The 27,448-nt window shown below is 42.6% G+C and overlaps 1 protein-coding gene across 1 annotated transcript in view; it reads right to left on the bottom strand.

The window, feature by feature from the left end:
- Nucleotides 1–211: 211 nt before the first annotated feature.
- Nucleotides 212–27,448, bottom strand: part of bsnb (bassoon (presynaptic cytomatrix protein) b) — a 69,501-nt gene continuing 42,264 nt past the window's right edge. Inside the window, exons 5-11 of the mRNA XM_073468797.1 lie at nucleotides 14,212–15,003; nucleotides 6,464–12,805; nucleotides 2,341–4,435; nucleotides 1,099–1,967; nucleotides 653–764; nucleotides 415–561; nucleotides 212–252 (exon numbers count right to left, since the gene is read on the bottom strand). Coding sequence (XP_073324898.1) covers nucleotides 212–252; nucleotides 415–561; nucleotides 653–764; nucleotides 1,099–1,967; nucleotides 2,341–4,435; nucleotides 6,464–12,805; nucleotides 14,212–15,003 — 10,398 coding nt within the window. The remainder of the gene's footprint in view (nucleotides 253–414; nucleotides 562–652; nucleotides 765–1,098; nucleotides 1,968–2,340; nucleotides 4,436–6,463; nucleotides 12,806–14,211; nucleotides 15,004–27,448) is intronic.

The raw sequence follows: 27,448 nt of genomic DNA, 5'->3' as shown, positions 1-27,448 counted from the left end.
AAAATAAACAAGTGAAGCGATAACCATGTACACTATCAATTCTCAAACAAAGAGGAGACAAATTCATAATTTTTGTTGATAAGCAGGCTGCCATCTGTTGTCTCCCTTTCTGAAAGTCAATTCATTCTTCTAAATTAAAAGTTTCACTAAAACATTTTGACTTCCTAATAATGCCTAATAATAAATACTTACTTACCCTCCTCTCTTTAGTTCACCAAAATGAAGTGAACTTCTTCCCAAGGCCGGACAAAGCTGCAGGAATGACAAAGAGGAGACAAATAGAAGAACTGTGAAATACCCTTCTAAGGAATCCCAGTGTCTTAATTTATGCTGTAAAAATAGACTCTACTTTAAAATACACTGAAGAGAAGCTGTATTTCAGTTTATTAAACATTTATTTATTCATGACCGTACCATCTCCCAGTTTCCCCGCCTGCTCTGCTGCCCCTCCTTGCAGGATTTTGGTGAGAACATTGTCCCCTTCAGCAGGTGGCTGTCCTGCTGCAGCACTGCCTATACCTCCAGGTTTGCTACCGATCCCAACAGGGGCGGCCTTGGAGCCTTCAAACGACAAACAACATCACTATCCCATATACTGTCATTTACCTGTGGTCATTGTGTGGGTTATGGTAATGGTGGTACTGAGACTCACCGATGCCTGTTAGAGGCGGTGTAGCTATTTTAGTAGGCTGCGGTGCTGCTGGGACTGCTGTTGTAGTTTTCATTCCTGGGGCTGCTGCTGCAGGTGGAGCATCCATTTTTGCCTATTGTTAATCAAACAGAGACAAATACTGAGTTAGGGCACTATATTTTAGACAATTCTAAATGTAATATCACTTAAAATATAATCTAACTCAATTTTGCATCAGCATTGGGGTGAGTAGGACTGCATTTTCTGTTTTGGGTGAACGTTTTCCTGTAATGTTTACCAAGACATCAAAATTATGGTATTTTATGTCGAGAACTATTATCTGTCATCATAATAAACCTCTCAGCAATTTTCAATGAGAAAAGTGGCAAATTTAGGATTTTCAAATAGCACGTCCTATATAAAGTAGGATCAATTAATGTAGGGAAAGTAAAACCAGGTCTACTCACAGCTGTGGTGGCTGGCTGCCCTGCTGCAGACCCTCCTCCTGGCTGGCGTCCCTGTGCTGGGGCTTGGCCAGATTTGGGCTGCTGCTGTGCTGGTCCTGCTCCTGCGGTGGTTGTTGTAGGCTGGCTGCTCTGAGGGGTCTGGCTGTGCTGCAGTGGTTGTTGCTGCTGCTGCTGCTGCTGCGGCTGCTGATGCTGCTGCTGCTGCTGCTGTTGTTGTGGACCCTGTTGATGTTGCTGCTGGGCCTGCTGGGTGCCATCAAGTGGTTCAGCTGGATGTCTCCCAGACTGGCCCTGACCACCTGACCGCTGCTGCCCAGCATGGCTCTGAGGGGACTGCTGCTGCTGTGGTTTAGGCCCTGCTGCAGAGGGGTCCTGCCTTCTGGAGGTTGTGCGTTCTCCTTGGGGTCTCTGGCTCCGTCCTCCAGTGCCGTGGTGATGACCAGAGGCTGGGTCTCGAGAGAATTCGCCTGAGTTCCGGGGGCTTGCCTGGGCGGAACGGGAATCTGGACCACTCCGTCTTTGTGCAGGTGTGGAGTTTCTGCCATCAGTGCGGGCATTTGGGTCTTTGGGGTGTGTCCTCGAAGAGCGGGAGGACCTGGGATCCTCTGAGGAGTGTCGAGAAGAGCTGTGTCTGCCAGAGCTGCTGACACTGTGGTGACGGTGGTCTCGTGATGTTGTGGAGGAGGGGTGGCGTTGTTGGTTGTATTCATCCTGGGGACAGTATTCCTCTGGAGGTTCGTCATAATCTTGGTAGGTGTGTTTACTACGCCTACCTGTGGATGAGTGACCACCATGATGTCTTGAGCGATCAGAACGGGCCTCCCGTGGCTTCTCAAACCAATCAGTCTCCTCTTGGCCCAAATGATAGGCTTTTTGAAACCAAAACAAAAATTATCAGTCAATTGTTTTATGTGACGAGAGGAGTAGCATGCAGATTGAAGCCATGCAAAATAACTGGGGAAAAATGCTCCACATCCCAGAGCCATGCAAATTTTTTGAGGAATCCAACAGAACAAAACAACTTAAAAAACAGACATCACCACACACTAAAAAATGATGCGTGCAAAACAAATATATAAAACAGGCATTTTTGGCTTATCACATGGAACAATCCATTAAAAAAAAAAAGACAAGACAAGCGAAGTAATAGCGTTCTTCTCAAAATTCCACACTTCGCATGCAGTCCCTTTCCACCACACAGGAACGAATGTCAGGCAGCACAAATTATTCAGCACCAGTTACCTTCACTGTCAGAAACAGCACAGTGCATGTCATCTACGAGGTAAGGGTCATCTGGTTTATAGACATGACTCCTGGGCAGGTCCTTCTTGTGATGATCCTGCACATCTGGCAACGAATGGCTGGAGCCGTACTGGTTCCTCACATCATGGGCGTCTGCTATTCCAGTGCCTCTTCCCATGCCTACAGGCTTCCCGACAGGACTGAGCGGGCTCTCCTCTTCTGAATTCTGGTTGCGCATGGGAGGCCTTCCACTGCGGCTGCTTCTCTGAGACCGCTCCATGGCATCCCTCTCATAGGATTTACTTCTGTGGCCTGTGGCGTCTCTAGAAGAAATCTTGTCCATACCATATCCAGTTGACCTTGACCTCCCAGAGCTGTACATGCGGTCCTCCTCCTCAAGACCCTCACGACTGGTGCCGTAATATTTCTGCTGATCATATGCATTTTTCTTCATCCCGTAGGTGACATCATCCTGATGTTTCTTGGATCTGGACACAACTGTACAGCTGCCTCCTGTTGATGTCGTCATCGTATAAGAGGCAAGGTCAGACTCCACATCCCGTGCCTCCTCAATAGGGGAGAATTTAGAAATCTTCTGCTCCATCCCCTGCTTCCTGTGCTTACTACGTTTAGAGGAGACGACTGCAGGGGCGAGATTCTTGGGCGTGAGTTTGTGGCTACTCGAGTTGCTCCGTGATGAGTGTTTATAATCATCATAATAATACGAAGAGCCACCACTCACTGTGGTGCTGGTACGACTGTCCACTGTACTGTAACCCGTTGTGCCTGTAGGTCTGCCATAAGCATCCACAGGCTCATCTTCAGGCCTACCATAAGCACTGCCACGTGCAGGGCCATTCTCAGTGCGATACCGCCCTCCTACAGGATGGCCAAGAGCATCAGTGGCTTGGCCAGCGTTTTCTTTAGTCAATTCACTGATGTCATCAATCATGACGTAATTCCGAGGAATATTCTGCTCAAGGTTAGAGGTGTAGAGTCCATCTGAAGCATAAGCAGAGGTGGGGCTCTCCACACCATGCGTCAGGCCAGGCTCAGGGGGACGGTATTGTCCATACGCATTGCTGTAGACTGAGCCAAAGTTGGTATCTGGAGCTGATGTGGCCACTGACACTGCTGGGTTGCTGATGACCTCATAGTTGGTGGGGAGTTTTTGCTCAAGGTCAGCTAAGGATGTTTGCCGAGGTCTTTGATGGACTGTAAGGATCTCTGCCTGGGGCTGGTAAGAGAGACCAGGCTGGTAGGAGCTGTGGCTGGGGTAAGGAAGACTCTGGCCTGGCATAGGCTGACCAGGTGGATGGAAACCCTGGTGACCATGCTGCTGCATGCCAAGATCTGTCTGGTAAGAGGACTGGCCATACATGCGGGAGGAATAGGTTCCCTGGTTTTGGTAGCCTGGGCCTGGTGGAGGATGGGGCTGGAATGTTCCTGGCTGGGGTGCAGAGGATGAAGGGTACTGAGGAGGTTGGAAACCTATCTGCTGGTAAGCAGAGCCCTGCTGCTGTGTTGATGGTTGACTTTGAGGGTATGGATAAGACATATAAGATGAAGTTGAAGGATACTGTGAGGTTGCGTTGAGGTCATTAGTAAACTGACTCAATGGCGCAGTGCTGGGCCTTGTCAGCAGACCGTTAGCATCAAAGGTTCCTGTTGCGGCTGCCAGCCTGAGGTTATTGAGCTCACTGTCTGACATGTAGTCCCGAGCGTCACCCATACATCTCAGGTAAGCCAGCTCTCTCCTCTCTCTCTCCTTCACCATGGTCTCCTTACGTTGGGTGATCCCGAGCTCCAAGTAACGTAGCTTGGCGTCAATCTCTTTCTCCTCTTCCTCCAATTCAGCCTGCTGCTTACGGAGTTTCGAAGACTCTTGTTCCACAGCCTTTAGTTCGCTCAGCAGGCCGGCCTTGGTGACGCCCTGAGCAGGTCTGGGTAGGACCCTCTGGGGCATGCCAGGAGAGCTGTACATTTGTGCTGGAGTAACAATGGGGAGTGGAGACTCCTCTGGAGGAGGGCTGGGAAGAGTCCTCTTTACTTTCCTCATCAGAGAGTTCTGCTGCTGCTGCAGGGAGGCCATCTGCTAGGAGAGGCAGAGACACATCAGCAAACACTGAGCTATAAACAGAATGTGTTTATGTAAATTAGACTCATTACTGTACAGTGGGTACTCACAGAGGGTCTGTACATTTCTTCATCCCTAGACCTAAGTCAGGAGTGATGCAGCCTGATATGTTGTCAGGCTACTTGAAGTTAATTAACTTATGTAGTACGAGAGCGATGACTTCATCAGGAGTTTAATTAACACAGTTTGATTTCATCATATTGATTAAAATGTTGTTTCACTGAAGCCAGACACTAAGTGACATTTTTCCTTTTATGCCTTATTAACAGTGTTAAGTAAAATGTTGAGAGGTGGCAGTCAGTCTAACACAGAGTCCCTTAATTACATGGTAATATTGCAAAGCGGCTCAACTTAGGTCTACAATGTTACTTGGTATACTAAACAAGTAACATAAGATTGGTACTTGCAATTAATCAAGTATTAAATATGTCTATACCTGTACCAATAAGCAACATTTGTGTTTTTTAAGTGTATGTCTAATTTGCTAAATATGGGATCCATTGTCAGAATTTTCTTTTTAATTAAATAAAATACTGGACAAATAATGTGTGTTTGAATAGCTTGGTAAATGTAAGCATAAGCATGAAATGCTAAAACATTCTTTACAAATCACCAGAAGACAACTATAATGAAGCAGTGTCTTTTGATTTCATGTATTTTTCAGAAATATGTAAATTTTCCCTTTACTCCTTTGATCAAATATCCACAGTTTCTGGCCTTTTTCCACATTGCTCAAAATATTTACATATGACATGCAAGTAAGAACAGTCAAACACTACTATCAAAAAAGACATCTATGCTGGTCTAGTACTTACAAAATAGTTGTGCTGGGTAGATCCATGGTGATTTTTTTTAAGTATCCACAAGAGAACCGTGTATGAAACACTAACACTTTAGATTAGAGGTAGAAATGTGTAAAACGCCTGGAATCTGATTTCTATGTTTGCTTCTCAGACTAATTTTGGTCTAAGTGCAGAGCAATGTTAATTTACTTTGACCAGCTGCTAACAATCAGGAAGACAGCAAAGCACCACCACATTGTATGTCCCCCTGGCAAGTCTTAAGGGTTTGCCAGATATAGAAGACATGACAGGAGAGAGAGAGAGAGAGAGAGAGAGAGAGAGAGAGAGAGAGAGAGAGAGAGAGAGAGAGAGAGAGAGGAAATCAGACTAAAAGAGTAGAAAGGGGAAAGATAAGGGAGGAGATATCGCAGAAAAGGATGATGGGAAAAAGCTTTTCTGGCATGGCCAGCTGCTCTCATGAGAACATTCTGTCACCTACTCGATGCCAGATCCTGTGTGATCAACTATGTCCACACAAAGCATATTCTGCATACACATACATCTATTTTAAATTATGTTTTTGATTCTCAGACAATGAATTGACAAACAATTGCCTTAATTAAAATGAAGCTTTTTTTGTTTCTCTATTAGCTGATTGGCTTTTTAAAATGTGAAATGAATTAAATAATTGTATGGGTGTTGGCACCGGTAGCACTTGAAACATTAAATGAAATATGAAATATAAAACATTAGTTTGTGTAAAAGATGTGACAATTTTTATGTATCTTGTATAATGTCAGACTTTTAATACTCCAAATATACTACAAATAAATGATGCATTAATTAATACTCCAACAAAAACATATAGCATATTATCCTATGCAAATAAATATGTATGGCAAACTTGATATGATTATATACTGTATATCGGCAGCAAAAACATACTGCATGTTGTATTTGATAAAAAGATTCACATCTCTGTGGGGGACCTAAGGCATTATACTGATTTATGCACTGTAGCTTTCTTTGAAGAAACTGCTCCAGATTTTGCAGGGATCTTGCATTTCTAAAAATAGATATTTCTTCTGAATACTTCCCCTAAAATATATTTTTTTAATATTCTACTAATTGATATTTTTGGTAAGCCTTCATGAAATCCAATAACTAATAAGTTGAGTTTAAAGAAAAAGCAATGGTTTCGTACCTGACTGTTGGACAAGGCTTGCTGATGATATGGGGAGAACCTGTTCTTGGCAGGGTCCTCTGATGTGGGGCTGAGAGGCTTTGGATCCGACATGGAGCGCTGCACACTTTTTATGGGTCTTGGTAGGGTCTGGTGGCGTTGGGGTGATTCAGCAGTAAAGGCCTTCTGCTGGGGTGTAACATGGGCCTTGTTGAGTTTTTCCTGGGAGGCAAATGTTGTCTCCAGCATGCGATGAGGAGACAATGGAGAGACAGGGGAGTATAACACCTGGGGAGATTTGGGGGGCTGGCGGGATGGAGACTCATTTTGTTGCTGGTAGCCAATTTCAAGGGGATCTGGCTTCCTCCTCTCAAACTTAGCAACTCCTTGGAGTCTAGGAGAGGTTGGGTCAGATGTGTTCGCACCTACTATATGAAGACTTGTGGAGTACGGACTAATTGTTGTAGGGACACTCAGCTGAGGGACGACCACACCCTGTGACTGAGACTCTGGTTCTGTCTGGCAGGCCAGACTCTCTCCTTTGTGGGTCCTTTCAGGGGCTGCTATGTAATGTAATAGGTCAACCTTTGAGGTCTCCGCCATGGTAATGTGGATTGCAGGAGAAATCCTGCCAAGTTGATCAGGCTCCGTTTGGCATGACGAATCATTTGTGGTCTGAATAGCTATACTTGAGGAGGCCACTTTAGATGACCCATCTGATTTAGCTTCACCACTGGATTCAGAGTGCTTGGATGCACGTGATCGCCTGCGCCTTACTGGCTGCTGGTCCCATTCTCCCTGGTCCTCTTCATCAGTCTGCACACTGCAGTCTGCAATACGTCTTGTTCTCCTACGCCTGTTCATGAATCTGTCCTCTCCATCTTCATCGTCTGTTTGCACACAGCTGTCTGTAATCCTTTTCACAGAGTCCTCTTCTGAGCCATCCCTCAGCCGAGGCATGGAATTCTGCTTTTTCATAATCTTGGATTCTTTGTCACTGCTTCTCAAAGACATTTCAGAGGCGGAACTATGAATAGGTCGAGCAGACACCACGGCTTGGACCACTTGCCCATCCTGCCAAAATTGAACACTCTGTCCATCTTGTTGAATAACTCTTCCACTCTGGTCACAAATAATGAACCCTTGAGTGGGCCCTCCTCCAACAACTACTCCTTGTAAAGTACCCTGGGCAGATGTTGCTGCTGCTGCCGCAGCTGCTGATGCAGCGGCTGCCTCTGCTGCTGCAACAGCTGCTGCTGCTTCCACTGCTGCTGTCTTTTGTCTTTTCTGTTCCTCCAACTGTTGCTGGAGCTGCTGCTGCAGTGACTGAATTTGTTCAAGCTGCATTCTCTGCTGGGCCAGTTGTTCTCTTTGCATTATGAGCTGTGTCTCCCTCTCTGCTTGCTGTTGGTGTAGGACTTGCTGTTTGATTGTATGCAGTTCTTGAATCTCACGCTGAACAAGTAGTTGCTCTTTTTCTCGGTGTCGCTGCAGCTCCATACGATCTCTCTCAAGCTCCTCGTGTAGACGCAGCTGCCGTAATTTCTCTAGTTCAACACGCTCTCGCTCTAGCTGCAGCATGTGCTCTTGTTGCTGACTCAGTCTCTCGTCTTCCTGACCTTTCTGGGCATCTGTAGGAGGAGAAAGTTTGGTCGTTGGTGCTAGGGCAGTACCTTGGGGTGTCACTTGTGGCTGGACCTGTGGCAGGGCTAATGGTTGAGGTTGACTAATGGGTTGCACTTGAGGTTGGGTTTGAGTCAGAGATAAAGGTTCAGTTTGAGCAGGTAATTGCTGTGGCTGCATTTGAGCCTGCACTGGCTGGACAGTTGGAGGTTGGCCTTGAACTTGAGAGAGAGATGTACCAATCTGTGAAGGAAGTTGAGTGCGGGGTGTCTGTTGATCTGCTGTGGTTTGCATTCCAGTTGCTGGTACATTTTGTGCTCCTAAGTGTGTTGCAGGTCGGGTTGGTGAAATGGTTGCAGCTGACTGCGCAGCAACTGTAGTTAAAGGCTTTCCAAGGTACATGGGAGTTTCCTGGTGTAAGCTGCTTACATCAGGCACACTTCCTGATGGTGTGGCTGAAGTAGGGTACTGGTTTGGAGGAGGGTAGGAATATGGTCCCTGTGTAGACAGAGGCATTCTTGGAGTCATTTGAGGCAACCTGGTAAGGCTTGCCAATGGTACAGCAGTTACACCTGTTGGGTATGGTCTGTAAATTCCTCTAGGCATGGGACGCAGGACAGAGGCAGGCTGGGTGGTAATTGGCAAGGTAGAAGCTATGGGAGTGTTTATGGTGGAATATATCATGCCATCACCTCCTCTCATAGCAGCAGGGTACAAGGCGCGTAAACTTGCTTGTCTAGCATTTATTAGGTTCGTTAGGGTTTGGCCGTTTGCTGTTGGTCTTCCATCTGGGCCATACAGCAGGTTAGCTCTTATTGATGCTAAACTTTGCTGGAGATTTAGCCGAGCTAAAGGTCCACCTCTTCCAGCCCCATATGGCCCCAGCTCAGGGTTATTTCCATACCGGCTCCCAAACTGGTCCACTGAGTTAAGAGCCGCACACATGCGACTGATCTCCCTGGCAGTGGTTGCACTGTACTGAGCCAGATTGGAGTCCTGTGATGCTGCTAGGTCACGTGAACCGTAGGCATATTCTGAATTGATATTTGACATGGAGCCATATCGGCGAAGGGGTAATGAAGGGGCTGCAAAGTCTCCTTGTTGACGCAAGTCTGTGTAAGATCCGTACTGTGCTCCCATGCCAAGGTATCCACCATCATAAGCTTGACTCATGCCACTAAGATCTACTGCCAGACCCCCCTGGACATTACTCTGAAAGTGACCAGCATCAGTCGCAGAAGGCAGATTAGTATCAGACATGGAGGGCTGTATTCTTCCTAAGGGGACTGCGGGTGGTTGATATGGTTTATGTTCCTCTGTCACCCCTTGTGAGGCTTGAGGCTGTTGTTGTTGTTGTTGTTGTTGTTGATGTTGTTGTTGTTGTTGTTGTTGTTGTTGTTGTTGTTGTTGTTGTTGTTGGCTGACATTGTAGTGTGGTGGATGGGGAGGGTGGGCTGTTTGAGAGGTTTCAGTGGTGGGATTATTATCTGAGGATACAGTTGTAGGCTTTTGAGTGAATGACCCTGAACAGGAACCAGCAAAGGGCAATTTGTAAACAACATCACAACAAGCCACCTGATTTTCTGGTTTGATCTGTCCAGTGAGATCCAAGACCTGAGGAGGTGGAGGAGGTTCCTCTCGCTTTACCAGTTGGGTCACTGTGGCACCCTGTGATGTGTTGCTCTCATCAAGTTGCACCATCATAACGTGGGGCTTACCCGTGGACAAGTTCATTACTGTTGGCTTGTTTTTTAGCTCTAAGGCAACTCCACCATAGATTTCATGGGGAGCATTAGAAGCAGGAGCCCCAGACACTGATGGTGGAGCCAGAGGGGACACTTTTGGAATGGCACTAGCAGTCACTACAGCCTGGGCACTGGTTGTCTGGCTCACTACGAGGTCTTTTTTCATCAGTAGTGGCTGGACCTGATTAGCTAAATTGTAACGAGCAAAAGAGGATTGCTGTTGGTGCTGTTGGAGCTGCTGCTCAAGAAGCTGTTGCTGCTGGAGGAGCTTCTGCTGCTGTAACTGCAGTTGTTGCTGTTGTAAACCCAGGTTCTCCAGACAGGCATCAATTTTGGGAATAGATGGGTCAGTAACCATTGGCTTATTCTGGGTTAAACACACAGCTGCTCCAACACCCTGCCCCAAATCCACACGGTTTTGCAAAGGATCTCCATACACAACTGGTGTCTTGGGTTGGGACATGAACATAGTACCTGCGACTGTGATGCTAACTGTGGTTGGTGTTGACAAAGATACATGTGGTTGCTCTTGTGCATTCAGGTTCATAATAAGAGGTTGCACCGCTGTGTGTCGACCAGATGACTGCTCTGATCCTAAAGAGTATCTTCTTGTGTCAGAAGCAAGGGATGTCAGGTCCATCCCCTGGTCTGTTATTATAATTGGAGCTGGCCTCACTGGGGCTCTCAGATCCACCACATTGGTGCTTGGAATATTTGAGATTTTACAGAGGGATATATTTTCCATAGATCCACGACTATACGCAGTTGTGGTTACCGTGCTAATACCAACATTAACTTTTTCAACATTTTGAGCCATTTGTGGAGAATGTTTGGGAGACTGTGATGGATGCATTTGTGGTGATGTTGGGGAACTTGTGGAATGGGGCTGGGAGCTGTACAAGGTTTTACAAGTTACCTGTGTTGGTGATGACAAAGGGGAAGTGGAGGAATTTACAGTAAGTGGCTTGGCAGGACTTGTTGTATCAGAGCCTAGTGTTATCACCATCACTGGTGAATCTTGAGAAGACTGTTGTCGGGCAAGACGTGGTGAAACTGCCCTTTGAGGTGTCTGAGCTCCATGGGATGCTGCAGCCGATGTAGGACCACCAGGCAAAGATGGCAGCTGCCTGCCACTACCACCAGTTGGTCTTACAGATGGCGCATGAGTTGGGCTTTGTGTTGGAGAAGTTATTGGGGAGACTGGGGGGCTTGGACCTTTGAAAAGGGAGAAGACTTTGGAGCTAAGGGAGGATGCTCCAGGGTCAGGTGATGCCTGTGTTGGCCTCTGGGAGCCTGGTCTGCTGCCGGCAGGCACTGTGCTACCTGCCTGTCGAGGTGTGGCAGTTTGACTGACTTGGGCTTTGGTTGTGGCAACTCCAACAACACCTTCAATTTTGGCACTCTGCGTCATCATCCTGTTTTGTGTTTCTTTAGATAGATGCTGTGCTGCATGAATTCCTGGAATTCTTGGATCACTCCCTGTTGTGGAGAAGGACATAGGTGCAGTAACCTGTGTTGGGCTTGAGCCAGGGGTCAGGGAAGTTCCTGCTTCAAGATGATGTTTACTGTCAGGCTGACCTTTCTGCTGTCCTTGCCTTTGCATGAGCTGTGCTTTCTTCATCATCTCCTCATAGACCTCTTCTGCACTTTTTAGTGTTTTATCAGATGGTGACATTGCTGATGTCTTTTCTGTGGGGGAGTAGAGTGATGTGAAGGTCGGAAGGTTATATTCATTTCCTGATTTGTAAAGCTTCCCACCAATCATCTCAAAGCCCTCTGCCTCCGAGTCCATAGATGGTGAGTATTCAGAGCATGATGATCTGTGAAGCTCCTCCATCTCTGCGGCTTGTCTCAGCTCTTCTGTTGGTGATGCATCCTCAATAGGAGAGAGATTACTGGGGGGAGTTTTGGATCTTTCCCTGCGTCTCTGTGCCCGTAGCTCCTCTTTATCCCGCTTTGTTTTTCGAGCAGTACTTCGGATTCTCTGTTGCTCAAGATCTCTCATCTGCTCCTGTTCTCTAAGTAGTTCTTCCTCTTCTCTGAGCTCATCCTCTTCAGATGAATCCTCAATGGTTGGAAGCAGAGGCCCATGGGATCGATGTCGAGCTTTCCTTTGCTGCTTTGCCTCCTCTAGTCTTGCCCTACGACTAGGGCTGCTGTCACTGTCATCCTCCATGGATGACACAGATGTGGGGGATGTTCCAGAGGTGTAGCTCGGAGTGGTCGCAGGTAGGGTGGATGAATACTCTCCCTTGGACCGCTCCTCAGGGGAACCAGTCAGACTCTCCATCTCTAGCTCAGGCTCTCGTAGGTCATGCTCAGTACTGAGCTCCATGTCTCGGTTGTAGCTGTTGGTGTTATTCAGCTCAATAGTTTTAAAACGCCGAAGGCCTCCAGCCATTACAAGATCTTCCTCTTCATTTGCCTTATCTGTTGCTTTGGTGTCATCCTCAAAACTATTTGAATGGTGAGAGAGTCGCCGTCTCTCTTTGCTCAAATCCCCACTGGTTTTATGTCCCCTTTTAGTCTTCTGGGTTCCTTGTTCTTCTAACTCCTCTTCATCGGCACTCATCTCCATAATTTGCCTCCTCATAAATTCCTCATCTGTTAATTCTTTATGTGACTTCTTCTGTCTTACTGGCAATGGTGAGAGACCACTTTCACTGCTGTCTTCCACATAATCATGGCGAAGCTTACAACTGAGTTCGTCCTCTGATTCTTCCCGTGCTGCATCATCCTCAGGACTGTAGTCCCTGTCCTGTCCTACAGACAATGAATGTGGCCTGTGCTTTCCATCTGCAGCAGTCTTTGACTCTAGCAGAGGCTTCATAGAGCTCTCTAGCTTGGTGATTTCTGAGGGGATGGAAGCGCCTCTTTCACTGAGCTTGATTCCTTCTTCCCGGATCTGGCCTGTAATCTCCCCATGAGAGCTGGAGATCCCATCTGAGGAATATCCAGTGTCACTTAAACTCTGTGTACTTGATTTGTTGTAATCCTGAAAAAAGAGAGAAAGATAAAGAGATAGGTCAGAATAAAAAAAATGGCATATTTGTTTTCCCTAAATTAAGTCATGGCAAGTCCTATTACAAGCCTCAGTGCACACCTTGCATCCCATTACTTCATCAAACTCATCAGCAGTAACATGTTCATGAGCATTTTTCTAGATAATAGGGAGTAAAATTAATGCACTGGATCTAATGCAGTTGAAAGAGTCTCATACTAAGAAAGAAGAGCATAATTACATTGGATAGAACAAACTCTTTATCAAACAACCAGATATAGTAACACTTGAGGCTAAAATCAACCCAAATATTTACCGTCCATTACATTTCGGTGTTAGAAATTAAACAAATTGGACTGCATACAGTTTACACATCTGTTACCCTGAAAAAACACTAATTTAATGTCAAAATATTTCACTAAATATATAAAAAGTACAACAGTATAATCTGTCTGAATCTTGATCATAGGTTTTATTTTGACTTGTTTGTGAATATAATCTTATTTGGTATGTTATTTAAGCTATCGATCATATTCTATTGATTTGGGTTGAGTTTGCCTGTCAAGGTTTTGTACACACAGATGGATAAATACACTGACACACAGAGTGAATGTAACAGACAATTGAACATACAAACATCTACAGACAAATGTCATTTGGTTACATGCTTGATTGTCATTTTTGACGCATTCTCCATTGCATTCTTCGAACCGTTGAAGAATAACGAAACATGCTCAGAATGCTTAGAATTTCATCACGAAGTGTCACATTAAACAAAAAACTTGTGTTTGATACAAATAAAATAAAAGATACAAAACCAGGTGTAGAAATGGGGGAACAGGCTGAAAATGAGTAATGGCGACTGAGACAATGATAATGATGACAAGGATGATATGGATGACGATGGTGATGATGATGATGATGAAGATGGAGGTGATAAGGATATCATGATGACAAAGAAAGTTACATTGAAATTATTTAAACAAAGGTGTGATCAAAACATATTTTATCTATTTAATAACTATCATTACTTACATTATTAGTAGTAGCAGAAGTTATGACTATTACTAATTTTAATAGTGCTGAGAATGAACATGATGATAAAAATGATGATGATAGAATGATTAAACGAATTATTATGAACAACGAATAAAAGAAAAGAACAAAAGTTTGGATAACAGCAATAAAAAAAATTATAATTACAAGAAGAAGATTGAAAAACAAGATAGAGATAATGATATGATGATGATGAAAAAAGTGATGTGGAATGAATGATGAAAAATGATGATGATGATGATGATGATGATGACGAAAAATGGTTACAATTAAAAAATAAAATAAAAATCATAATGGTGAATCAAGAGTAACAGGTGAAGGCGAAGAAGTTGCAGGTAGCTCACTTCATGGTGTCTTGACTTCTGTGCATCTTCAGTTATCTTCGTGTCTTTTGGTGAAGTGATAGTCTCTGACAAAGCCTTCTTTGGTGAGGCCTTGACGTCTTCTTTTAGAGATTTAGACATGACTTTAGTCTTCTCCTGGCTCTGCGGCTGTTTGCGGGCCTGGTTGTTACCTGTGGGTTTAGACTGAGTGGGTGCTGTTTTTGATTGGTTGGGAGAGGCTTTGGCATGGGTGGGTGCGGCTTTACCAGGGGTAGATGACGCTTTGGCACCAGAAGGACCCTTAGTCTGAGCAGAAGGCTGAGCAGATCCCTTTGTCTGAGTCGGCCCTTTGGCCTGGCTCGGGCCTTTTGTTTGGTTAGCAGACTGAACAGGGCCCTTACTTGGAGCTTGTGATTGATTAGGACCTTTAATTTGAGGTCCCTTACTCTGAGCTGAGGGTTGTGTTGGACCCTTTGATTGAGAAGGTGGCTGAGTTGAACCCTTAGGTTGGGCAGAGCCCTTAGTTTGAGGGGAAGCTTGGCTGGGGCCCTTGGCCTGAGGGGCAGGCCCAGCCTGTTTCACAGGAGAAACAGGGCCACTTACTTGGGGACCCGTTGGTTTCAGTTGTTGTTGGGGACCAGTGGGCCTAGGCCCTGAGAGTTGATTGGGCCCTTTCTGCTGAGGTGGCTGTTGATTGGCTGTAGCAGGTGGCCGGGGGGATCCCACGGGCTGTGGACCGGGAGCTGGAATATCTCCCAAGCTTCCTGACAGAGCCCTCTGTGTCTGGCAGTTCAAGCAGAGCCATTCTTTCTTCTGGAAAACAATCACAAAGAGAACATATAATCAGGCAAAAGCACATGGTTTCTTGTAACACTGTTAGTCATTTACATTATTCAACAATGCAAAGTACCATAACTCAGTTTTCTTGGTGTCAGCTGGATGCCAACTGGGTTCGACATTACTAAAACATAAAGCCAAATAGTTTAAATGGGCAGCAATCTGACTAAATTAACATTAATGCTCAACATTGGTGTTACCTTTGATATTGACAGTGTCAACGCATTATTTGATTACTATTTATGATGATTGATGGGTTCAGAAGTATGAATGTTTAGTTAAATAAATCAACTTAGAAAGTTGTTGCACTGTAAATGGTCATGGAGTGCCAAAGACTCAGTTTAGCGAGTCTGAACAAGTGAATATTTGAAAGCCTGTCCAAACAGGGCCTTTCATCTTTTCCTGAAGACTTAATCATTTGACAACATTAAGCACTCTCAAACAGGGTACACAGAGGCAGAGTGCTATGTGAATACAAATTAACACATCTGTTAATAGATTGGAGGAGTGTAACTGTCATTAGACTTTTTATGGAGCCCACAGCAAATCTTCTTTCTGCAAGAGGAGGATTTGTCCTTCACAGCCATCCTCATTGAACCTTGTGTTTAGAGGTACTTATAGAGTCTGACACTGCTAAAAATCTTGAACAAAACCCATCAAAGACAGGATATTAACATAAACAGATTCAATTTCAGGTCAATGCAGCAGATCGATGGAACTGCTCAATGGAGAGAAATGGTTATATTACAGGTTATGAAAGCTGAAAAGGGAGTTGGGGGCACCATGTTTGTAACACAGCCCTCCATTTCTATGATAATCATCTGTGCCTGAAGCCTGAAGAGGGAGCGTTCTTGTGTCGCAGTCTCATACAACAAAAGAAATAACCTCATAAACACCTCCATTGCCGATTACCATCTGCCCAATAAATAATATCTTTTATTGGTATCACACTTAAAAAGCATAAACACAGAGGACGCACTTCAACAACATGCCCAGAAAACAGTTGATAAATAAAAACAATGCAGGTGTTGAATACTGTATCAGAGGACATCTTTACTGTGGTCCAAACGGTCAAGATGACAGAGAGGGTTGCAAATATATGATTTATTTATTTTCAAATGCCCTTACATTTTTTCATGATGCAACTCTCAAATACAATCAGTACTCATGGTGGAAGCTGGAGGGATTCAGTCACGTCAGCCACATGTCTGACATGGTGGGTACCCTAAAGAAGAGTTATGTGCTATAATCATATAAATAATGGAAAAAAAGCAACGAGCAAGACCAAGAGAGATGGAAAGTGACAATCATCTAGTCAGGAATATCTTAACAGCACGATAAAGATCTTAAAGATGCAATATGTGGTTAAAAAATGAACCAAAATTTATAGTCAAAATGTGAAGAATAAACATTTTTGACATTAAGTCTTTATAGTGAGTGGCTGGATATCCACTGAAGTTAGCATGCTAGCCAGCTATCCCCGGCTGTCCTGGCCCAAAGCTTCTGTGCTAGTGGTGTAAACACTAACCCTGGTTCCCTAGCTCCCAGTCAGGACTGCTAGCTGCATGGCTGACTAGGCTAATGAGCTAGTTAGCAGCAGTTAGCGGTTACTCTGGTCATAAGCTGCCCCCTATTGCATTGAGTGTGAATTAAACAGTGGCCAATTCTGCCTTAATGCAACTTTAAGGGGAGACACTAGAGGTAAAACAGAGAAAGAGGTAAAACAGCGTTGATACACAATAAGGTGTTTATTTAAATTCAGATTTCTAGATAACTATAGATAACTATGGTAATGTCAACTTAAAGTAGTCAACTGGGGGAAGTGTCATGGTGATATCTTAAAAAACATTAACTCTATTCACCATTTTTGTCTATAAATGTATGGAATTTCTGACTGTTTTCTTGAAAAAGTAAGCCTGAAATCTCTTCTTACATAAACCAAACCTTCCAGTTGTACTCCTATGTACATTCTGAAGGTTTTTACAGAGGGGCTTGTTCATATATCATTCATAACCTGATTTATATACACTTTTAAAAACATTTTTTTTAAAATACTTGTTGACAGTATTTTCTGATTTATGGAGTGATAAAAAGAGATATCCAAAATTCTCTCTGACTCAGTGCATACTTCATTAGCTAATGCCTAATTTGCATATTAAAACAAAACATTTCAGAAAATTTGTAATACAAAAAATTATTGTCTCAATATAAGTAATCAACTGGGAAAGTTTTGTGGTTAAATCTCTTAGTTATTTTTACCCCATTCACCTGCAGTGTCTTCCCGTGGATCTTAATCTAGAAAGCAGTGTTTGTCTCCAGTGATAAGGTGTGGGCGAAGGACACAGTCTGTTTTCTTTTTCACCTCATACTAAACCCGTGTGGAGAAATTGATCAGACTCTGTGTGAGTGAGAGACTGATTAATTCTTCTCCTCCTCGTGGGTGCTCTGGATTCCTCTAACTGCCACAGTGAAGGGGGGATACAGACCATCACAGGCCACTTCTACTATTTGTCCAGTAAAACAGATTTCTACTAACAATGCTTAAGCGCTTGCTGATGTGGGTGGTCGGAGAAAAAGCTACAGCCAAAATGTAACAGAAGGGCATGAAAAAGGAGGAGGAGGATGGAAAAACAGAAAGAAGAAGAGGTGGTAGAATAACGATGTTGATAGGAAGTAGAGAGAAGGTGGGGATGACGACAGCCACAAAAGATGCCATATTTACTATGTGTGATGCTGTTACTGTTTATTGATTCCAATCAATCTAAAATAAATAGCTATTTATGAGGTCACAGCAGATAGCGTGTCTGCCTGGAGAATCACAAATGAATATTTCTCTGTCATAGGAAAATCACAAGAGGCAATTTCCCTGATAATTTTGTCGATTAATCATCAATTGTTCAGTCTATAAATGTCCAAGGTGACGGCTTCAAATATCTTGTTTTGTGTGACGAACAGTTCAAAACCCAGAGATATTCAGTTTAGCAAAATAAAAGACAATAAAAAAAAGCAGCTGCCTGATGTGCTGAGAATCATGTCCAGTTAACAGCCATACAAGTCTAAGAATATGAGGATTATTCTCATTTGATGAGCTTAAACCTGAGATTTTTTTTCTCCATTTTTGCCTGAAAATGTTTAAACAATTAATCGATCGTTGATGGCTATAATTACACTGATACCAATACATAGCCACCAATATAAATTTCCCCATATCAGGATAATTTATCAGTCTAATATTTATCATGCTTTCCTAACAAATCATTCAATCAAGTAATTGTTGCAGGTCTAATTTAAAGCTACATTCATCAGTTATAAAAACAAGCTGAGAGACACGCAGCCCTAATTGATATATTACTATGGTGGCCTTTTTTAGTTATTTCAGTCGTCATGGCAGCGAACAATTGCCAAATTACACATTCAGCAGACACAGAGCAATATTATCATCCCATCCCAAATGTAAGTCACTTTTAGCACTGGTTTGGTCTCCAGCAACATCTGAAATAAATATTTGGGCCACAACTATTAATCAGCCAGTTTTTTCTCAAACAATTGATTATCATTTAGTCTATGTAACATCAGAGTAGAGTCCAGGGTGATGTGTTCAAATATCCAAAACCTAAAACATATTCAGTTAATCACAATAAAAGACAAATAAAAATAATTAACTGAATATCAAAACAGCTAATGAATTCAGTGCTGCTGGTCTTGGGTCTTTAGTCGGCGTACAGCTGCCTAATGTGAAGAGAGTGCTGAGACTAAACTTCTCTGATATGAAAATTTTGATGAATTCAGTTTTGGTAACTGTACACTTCAACTGTTCCTCTGTTAACAACAACTCAATTAGAGCCCTTATGCAACACGAGTGTTAAATTATGCAACTCCCTAGTTTAGAAACGGTAATATTTGAATCATGACTACTGTGAAAATATGCAGTTCATGCTGGAATAGTGTGGGCAGCTACAACGTTTTTCAGCACAAAATAAGAGTGTGATAACACTTGGCTAGTTGAAAAACCTTTCAAGGACAGTCAAACCACAGTATCTAGAAGAACTGTTGGCAACTGCTTTTAACTTACACCCACACACAATAAATGTAAATGCAATATAACATAAACAGATATTGTGGCGACATCTGAAATCTATGTTTAAAAAGCTATTTTTAATGGCGCTCTTTTTCCATTGAGATGAAACCTTTCTTAGCGTGCCCAAATCCTGCAGGAATCTGTTGTCTCAACTGAGACCACGGAGCGTGGATGGAGCCATTGGCATGCCAAACAGACAGACTTGCTTTGTTTTCATCTCTCTCAAGTGCTCTACTGAGAAGCTATATATAAACAGGTGCAGTACTCTCAGAACTAGCCATCTGTGCCGGCTCTTGCTCATGTAAAAAAATGTAATAAATAAATAAATAAATGTTTTTGTGCTACTGAAGCTATGCTAAAATATAGACGGTGAAGACTATGCTACGTGTGTTGACTGCACGCACACATGTATGCATCTGATCACACCCGATCCCCTGAAATCTCTCCTCACTTCCAACTTCCTCAAACTATATCAAACCTGCTTTCTGGGGTATGTTCATAACAGTAGAATTTAACAAGATACCTAAATTAGACACTAATAAACATTTGTCTTCCATGAAGGAGCTTTCTTCCTGCCATTTTGGCACTGCCAAACCTCCCCTCTTTGCTCCTGAATCAGCATAACATCGCTGCGTGGGTGAAATGGAGAGAGGAGCAAGGCCAAACTGGAGCTGGGAGTAGCAAATTATTCATGTAGAGTGTTTTAGCTTGTATAGCAGTGAGCAATGTGGGCTGTGCTTCCTACCTCTCCCCACAGTGTGGAGAAAATCAGGTCCGTATAAAAGACCGAGCCTCTGTGCTTCGGAGACAGGCCTTTAATGCACCTTGAAAACAGAGCAACCAATTCACTGTGGCAATCCCTTCCACTTCTTAACTGCCCGCTGACAAACAGCACTTCAACAGCTCAATACACAGAAATTACACTCCGGCTCAAACTACAAAAGACACAGATAATGAAATGTTTTCTTCAAGCAGAAAATAATTCGTTTTTTTTTATTGTTAGCACCAAGAAACTGACTTAGCTCGACAGCTCACTTTTTGTGTTTTGGGGGGGATTCTTCTTGAGGGTGTGTGTGTGTGTGTGTGTGTGCGTTTAGATCTATTCTCTGTGTGTGTGGCACAGTTGTGTGGCGGCAGCAGGCTCAGTTTGTTCGTGGGATCATCTTGTTAGTAAACGGCTAACCTCATTAAATGGCAGGAGGTTAACTTGTCTGCTCAGTAGAGAGTGTACTTATCCTTGGCTCTGAACTGTAACTTGGCTGACAAGATGGCACACTGACTGTAATCTATCAATTACATTTGAAGCTATTGGTGTCTGTTCTTATCCTCTTGACATGCAATGAGTCAACAACAGAGCTTTTTTACAGCATTCAGTTTGAAGACACTGTGAGAGGAAACTTGATTTTTTAAACAATGGAGTGAACCTGCATCCTTCTAACAGTCCCTACTGTCACCAGTGCAGCTTTGGCACCATTGTGTTTATTGCATCTTGAATGAAAATCTCAATATGTCATATTTAACATTTCAAATTCGACTTGAACCTTGTAGTGACTGTTACACAAGACAGTCACAGTGAGAACTTAGTGGTTAGAAGACAAGCTAAATGAATTTCTACAATAAAGCCAGAGCTGCAATCCTGTCTAATGTCATGTCCTTATATCACCAAGTTATAGCTAATCTTTAACGGATAAGTTTACCCAAATATTAAGTAATTGTCTGCTCTAAATTATGCTGATGGAAAGTTGGGTGAAGCTTCTTAGTCCACAAAACATTTCTGGAGCTTCACAGCAAGTGATACAGTGTTGCAGCATTCTTCTAAACAACTGAAGTAGAGGGAGACTTGTTTTCTTACAAAAAAAAATACATTAAATGGCTCCATACAGCTCGTCCAGCATAATCCAGATCTCCAGAAGCCCTGACATCCCACACTGAGTTGAAAAGATGTTATTTACACCATTTTTTAAGCAGAAATCTTGAATAAGCTTCTAAGCTAAAAGCGTTAGCAAGCGCCTCGTCTATAGTGGGTGCATGAGCTGGACCACGCATTGAGGGTATAAATAATGTCTTTTAAAATCAATTTTGGATCTCTGGGCTTCTAGAGACTTGGATTACGCCGGACGAGCTGTATAGAACAATTTCATGGTTTAGTTTTTCGAATAAAAAAATTCACCTGACTTTCCATCAGCATGAGGGTGAGTACATAATGACTGATTTTCATTTTTGGGTGAACTGTTCCTTTAAATATTGTATGTCTATGAAAATGAAAATGAATGATCTCTGCAATGTCCCTAAGAGCTCAGTGCTGCTTGACAGATGTGGCATAACAAAACGCTTTCCGTTTTTCTCACAGTGACAACAACACAGGAAAAAAAAAACGTTTTTACATCTAGTCTATAATGGAGTCGTGAATGCAGATTTTCCCGGGAGATTTTTCGCCCAGTGGCAGACAAAATTGCATCATGAAAGTGATGTTTATGGGACCAGCCTAAACACTGATGGTGTCATTATTCTACAGCCATTATACTGTGCAATCAACATTGACCTCATAATGATACATTGGAGCGAAAAACACGTATAATGCCAGTTTAAACATTCTGACTGTATGATTGAGATGTTATTGCAGTATCTGTGTGACGGGGCGTGTTCATCGGTTTGTAGTGTGTCCTGGAAACTTAGTTTTGTTTCTGTTGTTAATGTTTTCTCCATTTGCTGTATATGTTTCCTGTATATCGTTGTGTCATTGTCATTGAGTTTGTAGCTTGTTTCTATTTTTGTTTGTTTTCTACATCTCTTATGTTGCATATGTGTTGTCAAATTAGTGCAGATATTTATGGGGGCATTAAATAGAAATGTATATAAAATATTTATCTTCATCTTAAGAGGAGGTGGGTGAATTTTGAAGCTCTTCCAACAACTGTTTTTTTTCACCGTTGTACATCTCTGCAGTAAATATTACAACACATACCAAGAAGATGATCTTATGCATATGGAGTTTGATTCATAACGTAGTGCAGCTGGAGTATACAGTAAGTGTTTATTGTGTTTGGCACAATAGCAAATGTGAATTCTGCTTTGGAGGTTTTCACCGTTCAGTTGCCAAAGTACCAAGAGTGAAGCTGAGGGAGCAGTTAGTGAGTGAACCTGAATCTGCAGTGAGAGGCAAGAGTGGATAGTGTGAACACAGACAGTACAGTGATGCTCCATCCAGTCAGCTGAGAGCCGGAAAAGCTGCCCTTTCACTGTCAAAATAATGAGAGATTGAACACTGCAGGTTACCACAAGGAAAAGGTCAGAGAGATTGATCCCATTCTTATAGATTGATCCCACTCTCAGAGGGGCTTGCTGAGACATTACAGCCCTGATCACTCACACAATTTGAATGTGTGTGTGTGTGTGTGTGTGTGTGTGTGTGTGTGTGTGTGTGTGTGTGTGTGTGTGTGTGTGTGTGTGTGTGTGTGTGTATGCAACCTGCGTGTGTACATGCCAGTATGTGCATGACTACATCTGGTCTGTCCATGTCTATGCAAGTGTGGTTGTGTATAAATCATCATATTATGTAATGCAGCAAGTAAAGCATACTAATTATCCACACTGTGAACCCTTCATGTCGATTGAGACTAAAAGAAGGTATGTGAAAGATACATTAAAAGCGCTTGGATAGGGCAGAAAGCAATGTACAACCATTTTTACCACTTCAACTTGTAACGATCCAATAAAGGCAGAAATGATGAACTCCAGGCTATAAAAGGTGTTCTTCAGGTTGTAAAAAACGTAAACAGAGTAAAAGTAAATAAATTGCAAACCCATGCAGAATGATCTTCCAGAGTGTGGCTCAATTGTTTATTTTCTGCTGATTCCATGCTCATCAATCAAAACACGCTTCCAGAAGTAAGAGACTATAGAGTCATGTGCACGCCCCTGGAACCTCATAAAAAAACTCAAAAAGTAACCATCGAGTTAAAATGAGGAGCCCAAAAGGTGTTTTCTATAACACAGAACTTGTGAACTATTATAGTGATATAAGAGAGAGTTTCAAAATGAGCCGCCATGTTGGTCCGGATAAAAATGTTTTCTTTGTTAGTCAAGCATCCACTACTGGGGAGCGACGCAAAAAGACTCTTGTGGACATATACCATTAAGCATCAAAATGAAATCTACAATAAGTCTGATTGTTTTATGAACAAAGCGCCAGCAAAAATAATAAAGATACAGCAAATTTTCATTCATTTCGAGTTGTGCTTCTGGCCACCTGGTGAATGTAAGTCGCTCTCCTTTTGGCTCTGGTATGATCTCCATAAAGTCTTGAGGGGAATGTCTGACTCTTTAGCTGCTAAATGTTTCACTATGTTCACCAGTTTGTCACTAACTGTCAGATACTGTAGATTCATTTACAGGAGACTATATTATGCTTTTTGTTTTTTTTCCCCCTTCAGTGTTTTGTAGGTTCTTGTGGATGTAAAATATCTTGAAAGTTAAAAAGGTCAGAGTCCGCACCAACAGAAGCTCCTCTCCCCCACCGAAATCACTGCTCCTGAAACACCTCGTCAATAGTCCCATCTTTAATTCTGTGAATTTGTGACATCACACTACATCACCATGTCACACATTTGCACAATTTATGCCTAGTGACTAGTTTGGCGTGTTAGAATTCATTCAGCACAGCTGCTCTGTTGTTGTTAGTGGTGCTGGGTCAGACGTCTGTGAACTGACCAATCAGAGCAGACTGGGTAATCGGGAGGGATAATTATATATTTGTTCACTAAGACTTTACAATAACTATCATAAATGTATAGTTAATTGAGAGTTAATTAAACACAAGTTAATAGTTATTTCACTGTAAACAAACGATTTAAAATGCTTTATAAACCATTTATTTTAAAAGCATCTGGATGGCCATTATAATAAAGTTGCAACCGATCTTTTAAACCCTTACAATTGCTTAATAAATGATCTATAATTACTTCATTGTTTGTAAACAGTGAAATAACTATTAACTTAAATTTAATTAACTATAAACTTACCATTTATGAATGATGGTTGTTATAAAATGTTACTGTTTCTTCTTGTGCACCTCATTTGTCTTCATTTCTCTCTTAAATAACACTGAAGTGGTTCTTATTTATGGGTCAGTGACTGCAGCTTCTAGCTGAACTGTAACTACTCAGTCTCTCTTCATGAGTAGAGGTGAAACATTTTCTTCAGGGAGAGATCACTACAGTGTGTGTCTGTGATCTGCCTCAAAAAACTCTGCTGCACATCACATCTTTTTCTCTACAGGGCTTAAATAAAAGGTCACATTGCTCAACAGCTCAACTCAGAATCTAGGTCATACATCACAGACTTTCTTCTTGCAACCAGTTGCAATCACAAAATACAGACTTGGAGACTATGGAGCCAAAAGTAATGTTGACAAGAAATGTATACAGACCTACAGAGCCCAACTGCTGGTTAGGTAAGAATATTAAAGAAAGCTTTAACACTTCCTACCCATGGAGGGAGCCAGAGAGCGCACAATTTCATGTGATATGGAGCCCCGTGGGAGCACACACACCCACACAACAACACGAACACACAGAGCAGAAACACAAACACTCAGAGTCAGATTCAAGCATCCTGCTAAATATTGCACTTGGAGTAGGCTGCACATTCAGCACCAACCATTTTCATATCTGAGCTCTTATTCTCTGCACAATTGCTGGTGTCAGTCACACCCATCTGTCCCTTTTTATTTCTGATGCACAAATACACACGATATAATTTAATATGCTGATCAGAAACTTTACGAACACACACAAGCTGACATACTGTGGGTAACCTACAGAACCTCAGTATTCTCCTCTCACTGTCAGTCAACTCACAGTGAGTGTCTGTCCCCCGCACGGTTTCTCTGCCAGGAACCAGACCACAAGCTGTGAGCAAGAAATGTCAGCTGTCATTAAATGCTGTCACAAACCTCACCGAGATATAATATTTGAGGTGTTTGTTAACAGGAAGGAAAGGAGGATCACTCCCCACTAAGTGGCAGTTTTCACGAGTGTAAAGGAAATTACAAATGTAAAAGAAAGCTGAGGCAATGTTGGAAAGACAGCTACAAGGAAAAGCAAGCAATTGGAAACGTGACAGCAGTGCATGGCGACATTAAACACTGTCACGCATCATGTGTAATCCTCTCCCACAAAGTTTTACTACTGAATGTCAAACTTTGTCCACCCTCCTTCTTACATGAATTCTCCCAAAAATAATTCAACAATAGCTTTCCCATTTCTCCCATCAGCAGTCTTGGTCATTATTTTTGACAATGCACAACAAAAGCGGTGGCCACGTCAACCCTCAAAGGAAGAACAAAGAGCTGAAATAAAGAGGAGAATCACGTAACAACAAAGGCAGAAATCATCATAATAATCCTTCAAGTTCTGCGTCTCACAGAGATTAATGAGCCGCACGACAGTGGAGGTCATAATTAATTTGTAACGACTGAAGGTCAGGGGAGCAGAGGGTCATTGTGAATTATTAACTACCATGTTCACAGGGGCACGCTGCCAAGCAGGTGTGAAACGGGGTGAATTTAAGGTGAGTGGGGAAATATGTCATGCACAGTTTGGTGTCAACACACATAGACACACAGACACATTTAATACCAGTTAATGAGTTAAAGGAACTATGTGGGAGCTTCAACCCCCACAAACACCTGAACACACAGCATGTAAAGTACTGACTCAAACAAATGTAAACAAAAGTGCAGCAGCAGCAGTCAAAAGTTGCAAGAATCTTCACTACAAATACCCGTACTCACTGTATTCAATCCTGTTTCAATGCAGAAATATTCATGATAGGAAACAAAGATCAGCAGAGCAGGTTACTCTATCAAATTATAATGCACAGTCTGAATGAACAGTGCTTCAAGACTACCAAGTGCGCAGCACGAAGTGTGAGCGAGCACATGTCGCGGCAGTGTGCCAGGCTGTGCCACGCCACACCACGGCTATGACAGGTCAGTAAGAGTCAGCAGGTATATAGGTCAATCCCCTGGGACTCCTTCAATGGGGACACGTGGTCAGGCCTGTGGATTAGAGAGGAAATGAAGGATCATCCACTGAGCAAGCAGGACTCAACTGCAGTCACAGTAGAGTTCCATACAGGGTGTTCAAAATCAATATACAAAATATAGAAGATGATCACAATAAGATTTTGTTTGTTTTAGATAAATATTACTCCTTCTTCTAACTCAGGCTTACACAACACAGGCATGTTTAACGGGTCACCCTGCAGGTAGACAATCCAATTTTGTGAGTAGTCACTGAGTAACAGTAATGTCAAATCAGTCTGAACAAGGTCACATTTTAAGAAAGAGAGGAATCTTTTCCCAATGAAAAGCTACTCAGATTTGAAAATAATAAAACTCTGTTAAAAACTACAGTAGTCTCTAAAGTGGAAAACAAGAAAGAGACCCTGATATTATTGTGGGAGGCGTTGCAAGATCCTCCCCAACAGATTCTATATGTAGACCTGTGAAATTTAAAAATATGCTTCATGTACACACTTTTGAACAGAACTCAGCAGAGAAGGCTCTGCACCACTGCCTCTGCCTGTGTCCAGCTCTGATCTACCGCAATGCACATTTTATGTAATAAACAAATCTGAACAAGATCAAATTCACCCTTGCACACTGTTATACCATTCAAATACAGCTAAGTGGCTATATGTTTTCATCAGGACTAAGAGTTTACAGCCACACTAGTAGTTATGTAACACTGTACTTTGGTAAAGCGGTGCTCTGAGCTAAATGCTAAGGTTGGCATCAAGTGGCAACCCCCAGGGGCTGAAAAATGAAGCCAACGTGAAAACTGCTGTTCCTCGAATGGCCACTTGAGGTGACTCCAAAAGTGAGTCAATCCCCAAAGACCCGTGTTAAAATTCCCAACTTTACAGCCGGAATAACCATGTTTACAGCCTGGCACAAATCAGGGTTTTGATCTCTATAGCAAATTTACAGGTGGTGAATTCTTCTATGACTGTCTCGTTAAAATTGTACAAACACTTTTTACGGTCAAAGGTCAGCATGCTTTCATAACATGTAGCATGTTAGCACACATAGACACATTTAAAATGAACGATATTCTCACCCATAGACAGATGGTGCTACCATGGCTAAAAGGGAAATGTATATTTAATGTAAGAACATGACTATTTAGGGTTTTTTGCACAGAAAAATTACAGTATAAACAGACATTAAAAGCTAGCCATATCCTTTACTCAATTATTACATGACTACTGAACAAAAACAAGCACATCACAAAAGTGTTCACAGTAGAAGAATATTATTTTTTCACAGCCTACATGTGA

Source organism: Pagrus major, chromosome 6 (genome assembly GCF_040436345.1).
Source record: "Pagrus major chromosome 6, Pma_NU_1.0".
Classification (NCBI taxonomy): domain Eukaryota; kingdom Metazoa; phylum Chordata; class Actinopteri; order Spariformes; family Sparidae; genus Pagrus; species Pagrus major.
Note: the sequence above shows the minus strand (reverse complement) of the source record. Positions and strands in the feature narration are given on the sequence as shown.